Source organism: Acanthochromis polyacanthus, chromosome 6, assembly GCF_021347895.1.
Source record: "Acanthochromis polyacanthus isolate Apoly-LR-REF ecotype Palm Island chromosome 6, KAUST_Apoly_ChrSc, whole genome shotgun sequence".
In the NCBI taxonomy this organism is placed as follows: Eukaryota; Metazoa; Chordata; class Actinopteri; family Pomacentridae; genus Acanthochromis; species Acanthochromis polyacanthus.
Genome location: NC_067118.1, coordinates 16,588,994 through 16,605,984, shown reverse-complemented (window position 1 = coordinate 16,605,984; position 16,991 = coordinate 16,588,994). Strand labels below are relative to the sequence as shown.

At 39.7% G+C, this 16,991-nt stretch overlaps 1 protein-coding gene and 1 long non-coding RNA gene across 5 annotated transcripts in view; one reads left to right on the top strand and one right to left on the bottom strand.

Annotated features, from left to right (window-relative positions):
* The window catches only part of cfap74 (cilia and flagella associated protein 74), a 69,554-nt gene that overhangs the window by 5,236 nt on the left and 47,327 nt on the right, over nucleotides 1-16,991 (bottom strand). For all 4 annotated transcript variants that reach the window (XM_051949340.1, XM_051949341.1, XM_022213993.2 and 1 more), the window contains exons 23-33: nucleotides 12,002-12,175; nucleotides 10,831-10,964; nucleotides 10,368-10,635; nucleotides 7,968-8,096; nucleotides 7,656-7,789; nucleotides 6,680-6,814; nucleotides 2,283-2,392; nucleotides 2,115-2,170; nucleotides 1,276-1,395; nucleotides 902-1,057; nucleotides 586-724 (exon numbers count right to left, since the gene is read on the bottom strand). In XM_051949340.1, the coding sequence (XP_051805300.1) occupies nucleotides 586-724; nucleotides 902-1,057; nucleotides 1,276-1,395; nucleotides 2,115-2,170; nucleotides 2,283-2,392; nucleotides 6,680-6,814; nucleotides 7,656-7,789; nucleotides 7,968-8,096; nucleotides 10,368-10,635; nucleotides 10,831-10,964; nucleotides 12,002-12,175 (1,555 nt within the window). The remainder of the gene's footprint in view (nucleotides 1-585; nucleotides 725-901; nucleotides 1,058-1,275; nucleotides 1,396-2,114; nucleotides 2,171-2,282; nucleotides 2,393-6,679; nucleotides 6,815-7,655; nucleotides 7,790-7,967; nucleotides 8,097-10,367; nucleotides 10,636-10,830; nucleotides 10,965-12,001; nucleotides 12,176-16,991) is intronic.
* Nucleotides 4,782-16,419, top strand: LOC127534396 (uncharacterized). Its single transcript, XR_007942508.1, has 2 exons — nucleotides 4,782-5,095; nucleotides 16,264-16,419. It is a non-coding gene; the product is annotated as an uncharacterized LOC127534396 (long non-coding RNA).

Genomic DNA, 16,991 nt, shown 5'->3' with positions numbered 1-16,991 from the left:
CCATTTTTACTAACGCAAATGCATTAGTCTTTTTGATGAGGTAGTGAAGCTGTGGTAATTAACTGGATAACTGTAACATTAAGGAATGCTCTATATGCATAGTTTTCTCATCTAAACACTTAAGCTGTGTCTAAAACTGTGTCTTAGTAAAATTTTGGAGCAGCCTTCAGAACAGCTTCAGTGCTGTATGTATAGATTCTCCAGTCTGTGGAACTCTAGTGGAGAGATGACAGCCATTGTTAAATGTCTTTCCTGGCTTGAGATCCTACAACTATCGAGTCCATAGCAAATCATTCCAATTATTTTCTCACTTTTCCAACCATTCGGTGAGCCTACGTGTTCTGGAGGTGTTTGCAGTTGTTGTTTTTCCACAACTTCATTCAACTTTATCCTTTAATTTGTTAATAATATTTCAAGTCTTTGGTCAAAACCATGGTTACAGTATATAGTAGAAAAGATGTATGAGAGCTAAAGCAGCAACAAATTGCTGAAAGGACAACCTATGCTCTGTCTTTACTTTTGGAGGTCTAGCAGTCAAAGCTGCCAGGATTCCAAGTGAAACATGCGTTGTTTATTCCATCTTACCTACAGGAGACTGGTCCCGAGAGTCTACGTATCTGTCTAACAGCAGGGCCACCCTGTCAGCTCCACCACAAGGCCTGGAAGGAGAAAGACTAGCCAGCAGCACCCTGAAACCCACGGCTAAAGGTGAGTCGTTCTGTAACTGCAGGAAAAACAGGGCTGAATGCCTCTGCCAAGACAGCCACGTCTCCAAAAACATCATATCAACAGCCAAGACACTTTCTCATCTCAGTTGGACTTTTTACAAAATGGACCTGAATGAAAAACGGAAATATTCAAAGCCAACAAGATCTAATTTTTTTTAACACTGCTGACTGACCTTCACAACTTGTGAGGTTGTCTCTTTTTCCAACACATAGCCAAAGTCAAGGAGACCTCCAGTGTGGGACGAGATGACAGCAGGGACAACGCCTTCCCCACGCAGAGTCATTTCCAACGTCATCTTCTGGCTTTGCACCTCCAGCATTTCAAGGTACTAGAGAAGAGTAAAGGTCAGGTAGGGCAGGTATTTCTCAACATTCAGTATGCCATTAGTTACTAAATAAATGTTTATGAGGTTTCTCATTTGATTATTTTCAAGTTGAGATTTACAGTGAGAAATCAGAGGAATAACAGCTCTGGTTACCTATTTGTCAGTCACATACATCCTACGAAAATGCCACTGTTTCACAGGAAAATACGCTGTTAACCCACCTTTTTGTCCAGAGTGGGACTGAAGGCCAGTATTAAAGTATGTTTTTCTCCAGGTCTTATGCATCTGAGAGCACTGAGAAGGGAAAAAGGACCTTGCGTGTCCAATACTGATGACCTCAGCTTGGAAATGGTTAAAGAAAAGCCGCAATAAACAGAAAGTATTATTATTTGTTTTCAGTGTTTTAGTAGCAGAAGCAATTCAACTTTGTGATATTTGATTTCTGGACAAGAAAGTAATTTGTGTAATGAGATGTCACTGATCAAATATGAACTGCATAAAACATGAAGGTAAATCTGTCAGAAAAATGTCTGGATTAACCTCACAAGTTTGCATCCAAAGAAAGTAGGTATTTGTTTGTACCTTATCATGAAAAGATTTAAAAAACAAAAGCTTTTACCATGTTACTATTTCATGCAGTTATTGAAGAGAAGACAGCAGAGACAGATGGGAAATATAATGAAGGGTATGATACGATGTGCAACATAAAGCCACAGCCTGAAGTGAACTGTGGATGTTGCATTCAAGAGTTAGAAACCACCACAGAAGCCTGCTTCCATCTCAGACCAAAAAAGGTGAACAGAATTTCATTTACGGGGCTCACATCATTCAGAATTTGTATTTAATATTGTCAGAGACAACATCAATCTACAAGTAAATCAATCAATCTAATAGTTAATATGGATAATTCACAGTGCACAATAAACACCTTCAAGCCCACACACAGTTGACATACTGACAACTATAACTGTAAGCACGAAAATATATCTGTGTAGCAGTATCATCTATTTATAAAACTCTGTATTTTTGATTAAAAAAAAACTTTGTGGAGAAAGGATACATCCAGTGATTCCTTTGAAATGTTCTGAACTGTTAACTTTTTAATTGCTTTCTCTCCTACAAATGGAAGACACAAATACAACACAATAATAAGCATGAAAAGTTGTTAAGTGCTACGATCAGTTATACACGAAGAACTTAAATTAAGTTTTAAAAAAAAAAAACTCACCCACTGCCACCTGCTGGAAGTCTATGATATTGTGTCCATTGTTGGAGGTCACCACTAGAGGGGGCTGTACAGCAGCACACTGGAGCTTCATGTAGAGTGTATTGATGGGACTGAGGAGATCAGATTAAATCAAATCAAATCAAATCAAATCAAATCAAATCAGATCAAATCAGATCAGATCAGATCAGATCAAACTTTACTGTCATTTTTTCTGTACATACAACAGTAGTGCAGGCAAGATGAGAGAGTGTTTCTCAGGATCCAATAACTTAAAGCAAGGCACCAACACTTATGCAGTTACACACCCGCCCACACACATACACACATCCCTAAGATGGAATTTTTACAAAATTGGCAGTTGAGTTGTTATTCAGCATCCATAGCAGCAGCCTGTGATATAAAGTGTACAACAGTTAAAGTGACCTTGTGGACTGATAAATAATTTTAAATCCTGAAACTAAAACCGAAAATATTAGAATTGGTAAGGTGCAGAAGTGTGTGCATATCTGGATCAGCAGTTCAGCATTCTGACAGCTTGTGGAATGAAGCTGTTGATCAGTCTGGAGATACTAGACAAGCTATGAAACAAGGACTGTGAGTAAGAGCTCTCACTGTTTTAACCAGAACACACAATCAGCAACTCTTTTCAAAGGTACAGTCTGATGCATACATGTGAGTTGTAAGTGAAGTTGAATAACTTCAGAAGGGTTACGATCATCATTCCTCGTAACACCTAAAGAATAATTCATTCTTGTCATTAGTGACCTCATAATGAATACCAAAGAGCACAACATTTGTTTGAAAGTGTGCCACAGGTTTCAGACTGTACTCTCTGAGAAAAGAGAGAATTTTAATGTCTTCATGGAGCCCTCTTTGAATTTTAATAAATGGGTCAGAAGCATTGGGATTGGCAGCTTTTGTCATTTCAGAAGCATCACCCATTTAAAACTGATTTTATCTCAGAAGGATCTGGAAACCGTTATCTATGCTCTTATTAGTTTGCGGCTGGACTTTAATATTTTCTGAATATGTAGTTGACACAGTCCACCCTTAGACGATTGCAGTTATCATCCTGGTTGTCACTCATTTGCCTTGGTTCTCAGTGAAATACAGAACTCCACAATACATTATCGACATGTTAACTCAGTTTTCTGCCCACAGACCACTCACTCTCAACTAAGAATCATGTTCTGGAACAGTCACCTATCCCACTATTTCAAATCTAAATTAAAATCTCACCTTATTTCCCTTGCTTTTAGTCATTCCTGAACCTGCCAGTCATGCCCACTCTTATTTTATTTATTTATTTATTTATTTATCACTGCTGTTTTGTTTTGTTTTGATCAGTTGACTGATTTCACTTCTTTTCTTTTGTGTTGCTATGATTTTTTTAATCACTCTACCTTGTTTTTAATGAGCCATTATGCTTTACCGTGGCTATCCTGTTCATATGGTTGTTTTTCACATGTGCTCATACTTGTGTTTTCTTTGATTCTTGTCAGTCCCTTCATGCACTTCTGTGCACTGACGGATGGTATTACTCCGCCAAGAAGGCAGAGCCTAAGCAGGGTTATGTGACGACTGGCGTCTGTCTGTCTGTCTGTCTGTCAGCAACATTTCTCAAAAATGGATTTGGGTGAAATTTTCAGGGAAGGTGAGAAATTACACAATGACCAATATGCTGCTCAATATGTGTCTTTGAATTCATTTTCTATGTGTTGAAGTACATAACATCGTACATCCTGAACATTATCATGTAAGTTAGTTGGGTTAACTTGAGTTATACAGTGTCCCTAAAGTCTGGACACATAGGAAATGTCATTAACCACAGATTAAATATGGCTTCATTAGAAAAAGAAAGGGCTGCACAGTGGAGTAGTAGTTAGCACTTTTGCCTTGCAGCAAGAAGATCCCCGGTTCAAATCCTGGGGTGGGCCTGGGATCTTTCTGCATGGACTTTGCATGTTCTCTCTGTGCATGCGTGAGTTTTCTCCGGGTACTCCGGCTTCCTCCCACAGTCCAAAAATATGCTGAGGTTAACTGGATACTGTAAATTGCCCGTAGGTGTGAGTGTGAGTGATTGTTTGTCTGTATATATATAGCCCTGCGACAGACTGGCGACCTGTCCAGGGTGTCCCCTGCCTTTGCCCGAGTCAGCTGGGATAGGCTCCAGCACCCCCCCCGCGACCCTAGTAAGGATACAGCGGTGTATAGAGGATGAATGGATGGATGAATTATAGCCATGATCAATTCTTTAGTTTGTCCATGACACCGCCCGTTTCTTTAAACTTTTTAACCAGCTTTGCCACCATGGAAAAGCCAAGTGGAATCCTCCTTGGATGACGTTCATTAAATTAATTTGCTGTCTTTTGATATGTCCATCTTTCATTTCCACTGAGAAGTACCAATTCAACTCTGTCTTTTAAAAAAAAAAAAAGCCATATCAATCTGTGGAGGCAAAAAAATTATAGTTAATGAGACTTCCTGTGTCCAGACTTCAGGGACACCCTGTACATAATATTGTAGGACCTTAACCTTAAAGCTTGTGTCCGGAGTTTGAATCGCAGCATCTCCCAAAACACTGTTGGTCCCACCCTCCCTCTGATTTCGCGAGATACCTAGTGACGCCCCTTTATTTGTGCACGCTTGTGATTACACTCGTGTATCCCTCTCGATGACGTTGTTTATCAAACTTAGTGCATTTACGCGTGTATATGTGTTACATTGTTTATTTATTTCTATCTAGAGTTCAGAATTGCATGACTCCTCTGACGAAGAGTATGTCCCAGACGCCCCAACATCTTCCTCCAGAGGTCGGGCATCTAAACGAAGCCGTCAGGCGGGCTATGGAGGCCGTGGTCGGGGAGCGACGCGAGCACCCCGAGCCAAAAAACGTCCTGCCGTCTCTTGGCCTGACAAGCCGTGGGATTGGTAACTTTTCTGGAAGTTGCTGATCCCTGATGCTCTCTCCTCCACGAGCAAAACAAATGTGCGCGCGGTTGCGTAGTGCGTAGCTCGCCCACCTCTGCATGGGCTTGCTTGCTGTGCGCGTAACCGTTGATTGACAGCATGACAAACGGAAGCTTGAAGTTGATTGGCTAGCTGCCGACCGGCGCTTTTTGGAATAACATGGGGGTCTATGAGAGGAAGGCGGAGCTCATGAATAAATTTTCATATCGTGTCATACTAACATTATATTATAGTATCGAACTAGACTAACACATTTAAGCTTTGTTAAACAATGATACATAAATTGAAAACAAACGGAAACTCCGGACACGAGCTTTAATATTAAATTTGCTGAAATATTTTTTAGGGGTTTGACAATACCATTTACATTGCACAGGTGCACTTACATAATAAATAACATTGTAGAGTCTTAGCCTTGATATTTACATAAACTTAATATTTGTTGGGTAAATTTGCAACTGCAGTTGTCTTCAATAGAAAAACACCTTGGATCAACGGCTGTTGTTTTATGTGTGTCAAATAAATGGCTTGACTTGACTTTTCTCGCATTCTGTGATATTTAATTCTATGAGGTATGTTGGTTTGCTTTAAAAATGAAATAAAGAGATTGTAGATCTGTATTTCATTTGATAAAGATTTCAATTTTCAAAATAAAAATAATTGAAATAAAATATCCTCAGGTTTACTATAAGTTGAATAGTCCTAGCAAATGTCCTCCCTAATACACCTCTCTAAACCTACATTCTGTCAGATGCTATTTCTGAATTGTTTGGAGCCACTGGACAAAACCATGACTGACAAAGGGGAGAAAAAGACTGGAAGTTGTGAGCAACAACTTTGTATGAAGTCTTAACTCTTTTCAACTGTAAACTTTCCACAACTGATGTGTAAAACTATTTCTGAATTTTATAATGACCACTGCGGTGATATTTTTCTGTTCACTGGCTACACATAAATATAAACACTACTGTGTTCCATAAATAGCAGAAATCTTGAGTTTTGGATAAAGTAAGAACATAAGCTCTGGAGACACTTATTTAATAGCAAGAAGAAAGCTAATGCTGATAAAAAATGACAGAGCGTTGAAATTTACAGATGAGCTCAAGATCGCTAACTAAGCAAATCAGGTAAGAAGCAGACCCTCAGAGTACTCAGAGTTTACTGAAGGACAATGGATTTTGTTTCAAAGTACAGAATGTTCATCTGAAAATTATTGAGTAAAATGATTAGAGCCTTGAGATGAAGCTTGGATTGTTACAGTACCTGATCCTGACGCTCTATCTTGTAGTAATATTTGTCTACTATTTAAATGTGATATAACCTCAAAAGTGCATGCAAGAAACGGTGAGACAACAGACAGCTTGTCAACTACAGACCATCTTCTCTATATTGAATAGTGTGTTGTACACATGTGCATAGACCGTTACCTCCATGTCGGCTGGGCCTGCCTGTCTTCCTCTGGAGGGTCTCCATCTGACACAAAGCAGGGGATGGTGTACTCTCTGTAGCGTCGACTGAAAGAGTACAACAGAGAGTCCTTTGCCTCCTCATACTGCTCGGACCTTGAAAAGAAAAGATTTGCAATTAATGAAGTAAAAAAACTGAATCCTTTTCATCATTTCATTAAGATTATTTAGGTCCAATGAGATCATACTATTTTTGATGTGATCAGTGCAAGTTAAAAGAAAATGGAACACTGAAGAAATCGATTAATCAGCGGACGAAAAGGGAATGTTCAAGTAACAGCTTTGAGCGCAATTTATATTTCAGCATGCTGTTGGATCCCAGATTCCTTCACAAAATTATTAACTGGGGTTAGCCTACTTTCCTAAAAAAATAAAATAAATACAGGCTTTCATGGAGAATGTGAAAGAAATTTCCTAAAGAATAATTCATTCTCAGCTGCACAGTGGAATAGTGGTTAGCACTTTCGCCTTGCAGCAAGAAGATCCCCGGTTCAAATCCCGGCCTGGGCCTGGGATCTTTCTGCATGGAGTTTGCATGTTCTCCCTGTGCATGCGTGGGTTTTCTCCAAGTACTCCGGCTTCCTCCCACAGTCCAAAAATATGCTGAGGTTAATTGGTTACTCTAAATTGCCTGTAGGTGTGAATGTGAGTGTGATTGTTTGTCTGTATATGTAGCCCTGTGACAGACTGGCGACCTGTCCAGGGTGTCCCCTGCCTTTGCCTGAGTCAGCTGGGATAGGCTCCAGCACCCCCGCGACCCCAGTGAGGATAAAAACGGTGTATAGAGAATGAATGGATGGATGGATAATTCATTCTCTTTTGGCAATGCTACTCCTTTATTGTATTTATTTATGGATTTACTTCACTGGCATTTAAGTCTAGCAAACATGACGTTTGATGACAATAAGTAAATATTCTCTGTGAAAGGGAAACTTACCCTGGCTGTATATTTGCAGAATCTGGTGATTCAGGTAGTTTGTCTGTCTTTGGGTCACCGGACATCTTGCTGTTCTTGGGATTCACAGATGCCTTTTTCCCTTTACTGGGTTCCACTGGGATCTCTTTTTGAGTCTTAAAACACACGCGAATGATGCATTTATAAAAATGAAAGATGTGGCTATATACAGTGTAAACACCGGTATGGTTCTGAAAATAAATAATCTGCAAGCTGCTAAAGATGTGATCACATTAAAAATTCCTGGCACTAGCAGAAGGTGAGTATAGTAGGGAGGTGGGCGTGCAGTTGTACCTCAGCATGCTTGTTTCTCTCCAGCTCCTTCTCACGGAGCAACTTGGCTCGGTGAAGGCGATGCAGTGCCTCTTCTTTGATCTCCTTGTCCAACAGAGTGGGACTAAATATCACCTGGACTAGACATCTCTAAGACAGAGAAGAGACAGTATTGTGTGGACTTGTTTGTTTGGTATACGTTGACTGTTTTTAATGTAAATCTCCACTGCGTATTATGATGTGGAAGTTTAAATTAGTTTTGGGCAGTATCCTGTTTTGGGGTTTCTCTGGTGTGAAATAACTCAAGTGGACTGAGGATGATAATCCCTCTGTTTTCCAATTGCAGGCTATTTACTGAATTCTCCCAGTGGGCCTCTGTTTTACACACACGCACGCACGCACACCAACAGACACGCACACAGACACAGACACAGACACACGCACACACACACACACACACACACACACACACACACACACACACACACACACACACACACACACACACACACACACACACACACACACACACACACAAATGAATACGAAATGGATTAATTTTTTCTGTATTGAGCGTCCTGAAAAAGGTGTTCCACTGCCAGCTGATTGAAAGTAGGTACTTTAAATTCAACTGTCACTATCAGCAACGATAATCTGCAATGATTGCCAAAATGTGGTGAAACATAAATTAACATTAAGAGTCACTGCTTTTTGTCTTATGTACTAAAAATAGTGCAAAAAAAGTGTTCAGTCAGTTCCATTAGGTTTCCAGCAGAGTGCATCATTACACTACCAAGCCGTCGGCTGTGACCCAGCAGCAGCTCCGATGGCTGTGCATCTCTCTGTAATTGTGAAAAACTGCACTGAGCTGAATTGTGGATGAAAGATGTTGTCCGAGATCCATGATGATGTCCTGATTGCAAATGATCATAACGACAAATACTGACATCCTAGTCGCAGGATTAGTTTTCTCATATAGAGAAATAAAAGGTTACATTCAGAAGCTTAACTCATACAATTCTAATTAAAGCTCAAATGAGATGTTGACATAAAAATGATCACATTCCTTACCAAACAAGAGCTAGGTATATCTCTGTATTTTCAAGTACAATGGAGTTGTAAATCTGGTGTCTGTGGCAACATCCCATACCATACACCGATAGTGATGATGCCAGCCAGCAATGATTAATTTGCAATAGGGCTGAATGATTTGGAAAAAAATATGTTATGCCGATATTTCTGACAGATATTGCAATTGTAATTTGAAATTCATTTTTTTAAAGTTAGGCCTCAGTCAGTATTTACTGTGCCTTAGATTTAAATCATTCCATGGAGCGTTATCATATGAGATACCATCAAAAGCAAGACTAGCACACAAAGAGGGAGCTGTGAATTCTTAAAAGGTGTGCGATAACTGGGCAGCAAAAAAACCTGAAATGCAATTGCAGCATTAGTGTCATTTAATTGCCACACCTTGCATATCCTAAATTGCAGCCATGATGTTAACTGCATTGTTTCATTGCTAGGACTATGCTGGAGTATATCAGCATCCAAAGAAAGTTCCTGATGCTCCAGATAAAAAAGAAACTTACTGTTCAGAGGAAGGATTACAAGCTTAAAAAGAAAGTAATCTATGGCGATGACATAAGCATATGTCAACAGCGTTTGTGTTATTATTGTGACTGCAGGGTTGAGATTACAAATAGAACTAAGATTTGCATTATTATGTTTTTAGTAAAAGGTGCTATGGAAAGACATTAGCAATGTATAAAATATTAAACACAATCTCTGGATCTTGATATCCAGAGGATTACTATGACTATGGAAACTGATAAAGGGGTTCAACTGGTCCTGACACAAAATGCAAAAAACATGTTGGATTTGACCAGATTTTAAAACAAATAATAAAGTATAGTATAGTATTTTACTCGGCAAAGTTGGGGAGCCATGACAGACTCAAAAAAAGAATTATCTAAATCAATGAAAGTCACAAATTCTGAATTTTAGCCTCCTGTATGGGTCCTTTCCCTTTGTGCATGAAATTTCACTCTTGGAAATGTAGCAGCCTGAAGATAAATCTTACCATATGCAGAACATAAGCATGCCAGATTTTCCCAGAGTTCTTTGCTGCATGTTATGGTCTTCATCAGCTGATAGCTTCCAACCACAACGCAATGTGTTTAGAATAAGCTAAGCAGAACAGTTGAACATTGTTGTTGCATTGATGTTAAAAACAGGATTTTGTCTGCATGGTGAAGCTTTGTAGTATCCAACCCAAGGAATTGTCAAAGCTCCTTCAGAGCTACAGAAGACATTGTACAGTTGCTCTTATTCCTCCAGGCAAGTAATTGACTCTTTACGTGTAAAACTAGTGGAGTGCCCTTTGACATGACTGTGAATATAAGAGGTGTGTTACTTCACCTCTCCGGGGAGAAGCCGTCCTGCAAGTGGAGTGATGGTGATGTCGGAATTCTCTGGTAGGGCAAAAGAAAACAGCCTGTGTACTGCAGGAGCCATGCTGTCTTTGCCCACTGGTTGTTTGGACTGGAAACGGTCAGTGTGATGGTTGGTCAGGTAAACTGTGGCAGTGGCGTGGTCACCTACTGCTGTGGCTCCAAACTGGACCAGGGAATGGGAGAGCTCCAGTGGCGGGTGGACGCCCACTGCTCGGCAAGGCAGCAGAAAATCTCTGATGACAACAGAAAGCAAAAAGTTATTAGTCAATTAATATTAGATTCGATCAAATAAACTGAATCATATCCATCATATAAGGTGTGGTGTCATGAAATCAAGCCCCATCATTAAAATCAAAGCCCTACAAATCAACAAATCCATTTACAATACATGACCTTTATTTACATGCAGAGTAGGATTACACATTAACCTGTTCATTCCAGACTTGCAGTTGAGTTGGAAATGGTATTTTTTGGCCATTTTAGCGCTGAAAATCAGATCAATCTCCAGGGTTTCTTGTGGAAGCAGAGTACCAAATCCATCATTGGGCTTGATCTCAATAAACTGTAGTTTGAGAAAAGATAAACATTTTTCAATGGCATTTATTAATAAATTCTAATTGCCTAAATTTCTAACTAAATTTTATAACCCTGAAGATTTTCAGGAAATCAAACTCAGATTCTGACACATTTGTGGTCGACATTCTTTCTGCAATAATCACTGATTGTATCTAGGGTTCATTTATTTTTATTTATATACTCTATTGATCTCACCAGGGGAAATGCTCTTTTCGTATATTCCTAACCCACCATTATCTCTTTGTATATATAATAGCTTTAATTGGTGGCAGTGGAATCCACCATTTCTCCACACTGAATTCAGATTGCAGACTCACAGGAAACAATTTATCAACTTAAAATGAGTTTGGGGGTATACTAGAAATGTTCACAACACACATTATTTTTATTTTATTATTATTTTTTAATTTTTATACTATTGGTTAAGTATTCATATTTTACTCTCTGTACCGACGCAGGTTTGTCCTGTAACCTAAGATCTATGAGTTCAGGCAGAGAGATGTGGTCCTCACAGAAGCAGCTCTAGTGAGAAAAAAAGGGCTGGATTGCTCATTTCTGCTCATGTCCTGTTTCAGGGTGTGGCCAAATTAGCATTACGCAAATATGCTACATGGTGACGTAGATGAGGAACCGAAAGGAAAACTTGGATTTCAAACAAGGCATTTCAGGCAGGTAAGAAGCAGAGTTATCTGTGGGAGAGAACAACTTCTTCTAGTATGGATTTTGAGCTTTGTACGTTAGGAAACCTTTGGCATACACACTAAAGGAGAAAGAGAACCCCTCAAAAATATGGCCTCTTTAATGCTCATTCTCTTTCATCTATATAATAGTTTTATTAAATTACTGTTGCAGTGCAAACTGAACAATTCCCATGTAAGTCTCCTAGACATCTAACATTATATAGAAAGACAACACTACCTATAGCATTGCTTCTAGTAACTTATATTTTATCCATGCCACTGTAGTTCACAAATACAGAAACATTTAATACAGGAGAAAGTATTCATGGTATTCATGCAGTACCTCTGGGACACCCACAAAGCCAAAGTCTTGTGGTAGGAGGGATATATTGCTAAGATGAATGCTGCTCTTGACCGACTGGTAAATGGAACAGTAGCCAAAGTCCACCTCAGTCTGGTCAAACTGCAGGTCTGAGGAGGTCACAACTGCGTGGACTGTGAAATGGGCAGGCTGCACCTGCACAAACATCAAGTACATTCACACATTTGTTTTTCTTAATTGGGTACATTTTCATAAACAGTGATGAACAGCAAAGAAAACATTTCTTTCATATATGCATATCCCCCTTTGTCCTTTATGTACAACAATCCTTTTGATCTGGATTCTCTTTATTTAATTTTACCATCACAAGAATGTTATCCTGTCTCAGGACAGTTTGATTTATAGAATAGAAACTGAGTGGCTGTCCTAAAATCTGTGATTCTGGTACAATCTTTTAAATCTTAACTCCTTTATGCCCGAATTTATCTACAATAAACGAAAAACATTTTTTATGTGTGTGTTTTTGCTTTCCAGTAGATGCTAAAATAAGTGGAGATTGTTAATTTATCTATTACACATAGAACATAGATATATAATAATAACAGATATATAATCATTAGATCCCACTCCAACTGGTCCTACGAGAAACCAGTGCTTGCAAATGGTTCCGAGGTACGTATTGAAAATGCACAGACCGGCATTGGGGGAATGGATACGCTATCTTGGCTACAGTCTGAATGAAAATGGTATGTTGCAAATTCACGACAATGGGCGTCAAGGGGTTAATTATGCATTTCAATATTCTGAAAGGGTTGCACAGTAGCTCAGTGGTTAGCAGTGTCGCCTCACAGCTAGAAGATCCCTGTCTTGCTTCTCAGCCTGGGCCTGGGATCTTTCTGCATGGAGTTTGCATGTTCTCCCTGTGTCTGTGTGGGTTTTCACTGGGCTCTCCGGCTTCCTCCAGTCCAAAGATATGCTGAGGTGAATTGGTGATTCTAAATTGTCCTTAGGTGTGAATGTGAGTGTGATTCTTTGTCTCTTTGTGTAGCCCTGTCATACGCTGGTGACCTGTCCAGGGTGTCTTCTGCCTTCAACCTGAGTCAGCTGGGATAGACTCCAGCCCCCCCATGACCCTAATGAGGATTAAGCACTATGCAGATAATGGATGGATATTCTGAAGTACAAAAGGGAAAACATGAGTAAATTATGGACGAAAGTTGTTTTTCTTTTCTTTAAATATGCCTTCTGACATCTGTGATTTCACATATACAAGCATACTTGCACTTGAAGAATCAAATGACTGAAATCCATGTTAAACTTTAGAATCCTTGCAGAAGTAGAACAATGCATTTAAGCAAATAGTCACACTTGATCACTGAACAGCCACAAGATAAAACAGAGTTCTGGCTCAAAGTGAGTTGTAGAAATGGAAATCTCGGCATTAACCCAACTAACTTCTTTTCAGTGACATCCCCTTTCTTCCCTTGGCTGCTGTTTTTCAGTTTAGTTTTCTTAAGCAGGACATGTACAGTACATTTGAGGGAGACTATTTAAAGCAGAGAATTAATACACATTTCATGCTTCAGTGAATATTTATGGAGGCAGGAAGATGAGTCTGGGACTGACTCAAAATAAACTGCTGTGGCCATGTTCACGGTAATGAATCAACATGTCACCCAGTGCAACAATGAGGTTCAACATTGTGCTGTTAATAGTTTTTGATGAACAATGGAACACTGTAACATAGAAGAATAAGCTACATCAGGCTTTGGCAATGAAGTTAACACTTTTAAAACTCAATTCATCGTGGCTTTGGTCCTTTCATTGGGTTTGCTGACAATCAGAAAAACACTGCCAGCCTTATCCTTTCACATTCCTTTATGTTGAATATATGTGAATGGCATGCTACTAGAATAGAAAAATAATCTCTGTAAGCAGCTAATCTTGTGATTTCATCAGCAGTGTTTTGTTTATTTTTCTGTTTGTTTAGAAGACGTTTTCTTGAGTTATGTCAGTGTTGAGCAGATGAGCTTGTTTAATGGTCTCTGTACCTTTGCTTTCCAGGCTGCTGTGGTGTCTGGTGACAGAACCTTGTGTGTATGAACATGTATGTGTTTTCATGGTTTAATGCCAGGAGCTCAGGGTCTGGGGGCAACAGCTTTGATGCTTCACAGGAACATCCTGATTTTGTCTTTGGCTCCTAGTCAGGATCCAGAGCCCTCTCCTCTCCTTGCCCTGGTAGAGACTAGAGGGAATAGTGGCTGGTTGGGGAGGGAGAGCGAGGTGACAATTTGGCAAGGGGACTGACCAGATTTAGATTTACTGAAAAAAGAGAACTGGCAACAATGCAACACAAATGTCTAAGCAGCTGCTCTGTGTGTTTTTTTTTAGTAAAGACTGCTGATGATGAGTTGAAGGAATCCACTTCAAAGACTTTCTAATGGACTGAACTTGAGAAAAAGGATATGTAGATTTGAGCCTCTTGTGAGAAATAACACTGAACAGCCTATCATGTCTTTGTAAATGTTCTTTGCATTGAACTTAATATGCAGTAAGTGCATTGAATGACATGATAGTACAATATGTGCTCCAAATTTCATAAGCCAAAGTAACATAAAAAAAACTCATTGTGTGTATAGCTTACAATCAATTGGGACTAAAAGACAATTTTGGCAATAACAGAAAATTACTAGTGGATGTTATAATAGAGATGGAATCCATATACTTGATGCCAGAATGGATCTATTACTACTAAGTGTTGTAAACATAAAGTAACCAGAAGTGGAAATATGTTTTTTATTCTTCCTTTCAAGGGACTAATTCTGAGTATCCCAGTTACATATGTACTTCTGAAGTATCACAGTATCAGAAACCTGAGGCCTGTACTATGAATCAGGCTTTGTGGTTAGTGAGGTAAACTCAGGTTTAACCGTGGATTTTCAGGATCACGGGGTGGTTAACTTCTTATTGGGATAAATCACCATGGCAACCTATGCTGCATACCCAACCTGCTGTGGAATAGATTATGTTCCAGATAACAGATCAACATGCTGCCTGCTTAGGCGTTTCAGAAAAAGGCATCACCCTTCCTAGAAGCTCCTGTAGAGCTGGATGTGCAGGTAGTGAGAGGGTCTCTCAGAGATTTTTAGAGGTGCAGGTAATTTCAAAGTCATTCAGTGTTCCATATGCTGATGCATAGAGATATAATCCTAAACAGAGAGGGATTAAAACACTAAAATGTTGAACTTGTTAACCTCAGAAGATTTGCAGTAAGCCTACTTACTGCTTTGAATTATATTTTAATATTTGTTGTTTACTTGCTCCCAAGACAGTTTCACACTGCCAGGGTTGCAGCTGAAAAAATGAGGCTTGAACAGTTTTTCACACCATAAGAATATATCTATGCAACACATTGATTTACCTGAACACACAACTGTAATTTTAGTCCGGTCCAGTCCTAACTTCTATATTGATAAGCCTAACTAAGTTTCACACAGTCAGCAGTTTTCTTGCCACTTTTCATTCTTGCCCTGGATGCATCAGCTGTGTTGCTTTTAGCTTGTATATATACTGATCAGCCACAACATTATGACCACTGACAGGTGAAGTGAATAACATTGACCATATTGGTACTATGCCGTGTTCTGCTGGAAAACCTTGGATTCTGGCATTCGAGTTGATGAGACTTAGACACTCAAATAAATGTTGGCCCAGAACAAGCACACTCCTTCATGCAAATGGAAATTCCAAATGTCACTGGAACTCTAGGCCTTTGCACGTGCAGTGCTGCTTATGACATAAAATGGCCTCTTATATACCCTGGGAGTACAATTACACTTAAAGCTCGTGTCTGGAGTTTGAATCGCAGCGTCTCCCAAAACACTGTTGGTCCCACCCTCCCTCTGATTTCGCCCCTTTATTTGTGCACGCGCGCAGTACCTGAGAGGAGTGCCCGGAGTGCTGCAGCATCTCGCCTGTTTTGTTGTTTTCCACTCCTCTACATTTAGTACATTTAGTAAATAATAAAGGAATTATGTTAGAATTCTGTACTGAGTCTAACTTGTCCTAATACCAAAATAACATGAATCTGCTAGGACGAACGAGTAAAGTTTCAATATGTGATTACACTCGTGTATCCCTCTCGATGACGTTGTTTATCAAACTTAGTGCATTTACGCGTGTATATGTGTTACATTGTTTATTTATTTCTATCTAGAGTTCAGAATTGCATGACTCCTCTGACGAAGAGTATGTCCCAGATGCCCCAACATCTTCCTCCAGAGGTCGGGCATCTAAACGAAGCCGTCAGGTGGGCTATGGAGGCCGTGGTCGGGGAGCGACGCGAGCACCCCGAGCCAAAAAACGTCCTGCCGTCTCTTGGCCTGACAAGCCGTGGGATTGGTAACTTTTCTGGAAGTTGCTGATCCCTGATGCTCTCTCCTCCACGAGCAAAACAAATGTGCGCGCGGTTGCGTAGTGCGTAGCTCGCCCACCTCTGCATGGGCTTGCTTGCTGTGCACGTAACCGTTGATTGACAGCATGACAAACGGAAGCTCGAAGTTGATTGGCTAGCTGCCGACCGGCGCTTTTTGAAATAACATGGGGGTCTATGAGAGGAAGGCGGAGCTCATGAATAAATTTTCATATCGCGTCATACTAACATTAGAATCGAACTAGACTAACACATTTAAGCTTTGTTAAACAATGATACATAAATTGAAAACAAACGGAAACTCTGGACACGAGCTTTAAGCATGTCAAATAGGACATAAAGTATTATGGAATCAGCTGCATTTTTTGTCATGTTCTTTGTATTCTTCAGGTAATATACCTTTAGTGACACAAGGCATCGAAATGAACATATACAAATTGTGATCCTACTACAAATCGACCGTTGTGGACTTATCAGGACTTATCCATCGGAAATAATACAAGGAACCAATGATTAAATTGTGAGAGTGTTTCTGAGTCCCATCAATTCCTGCCACCCGCTACATATTTAGGTCATGCA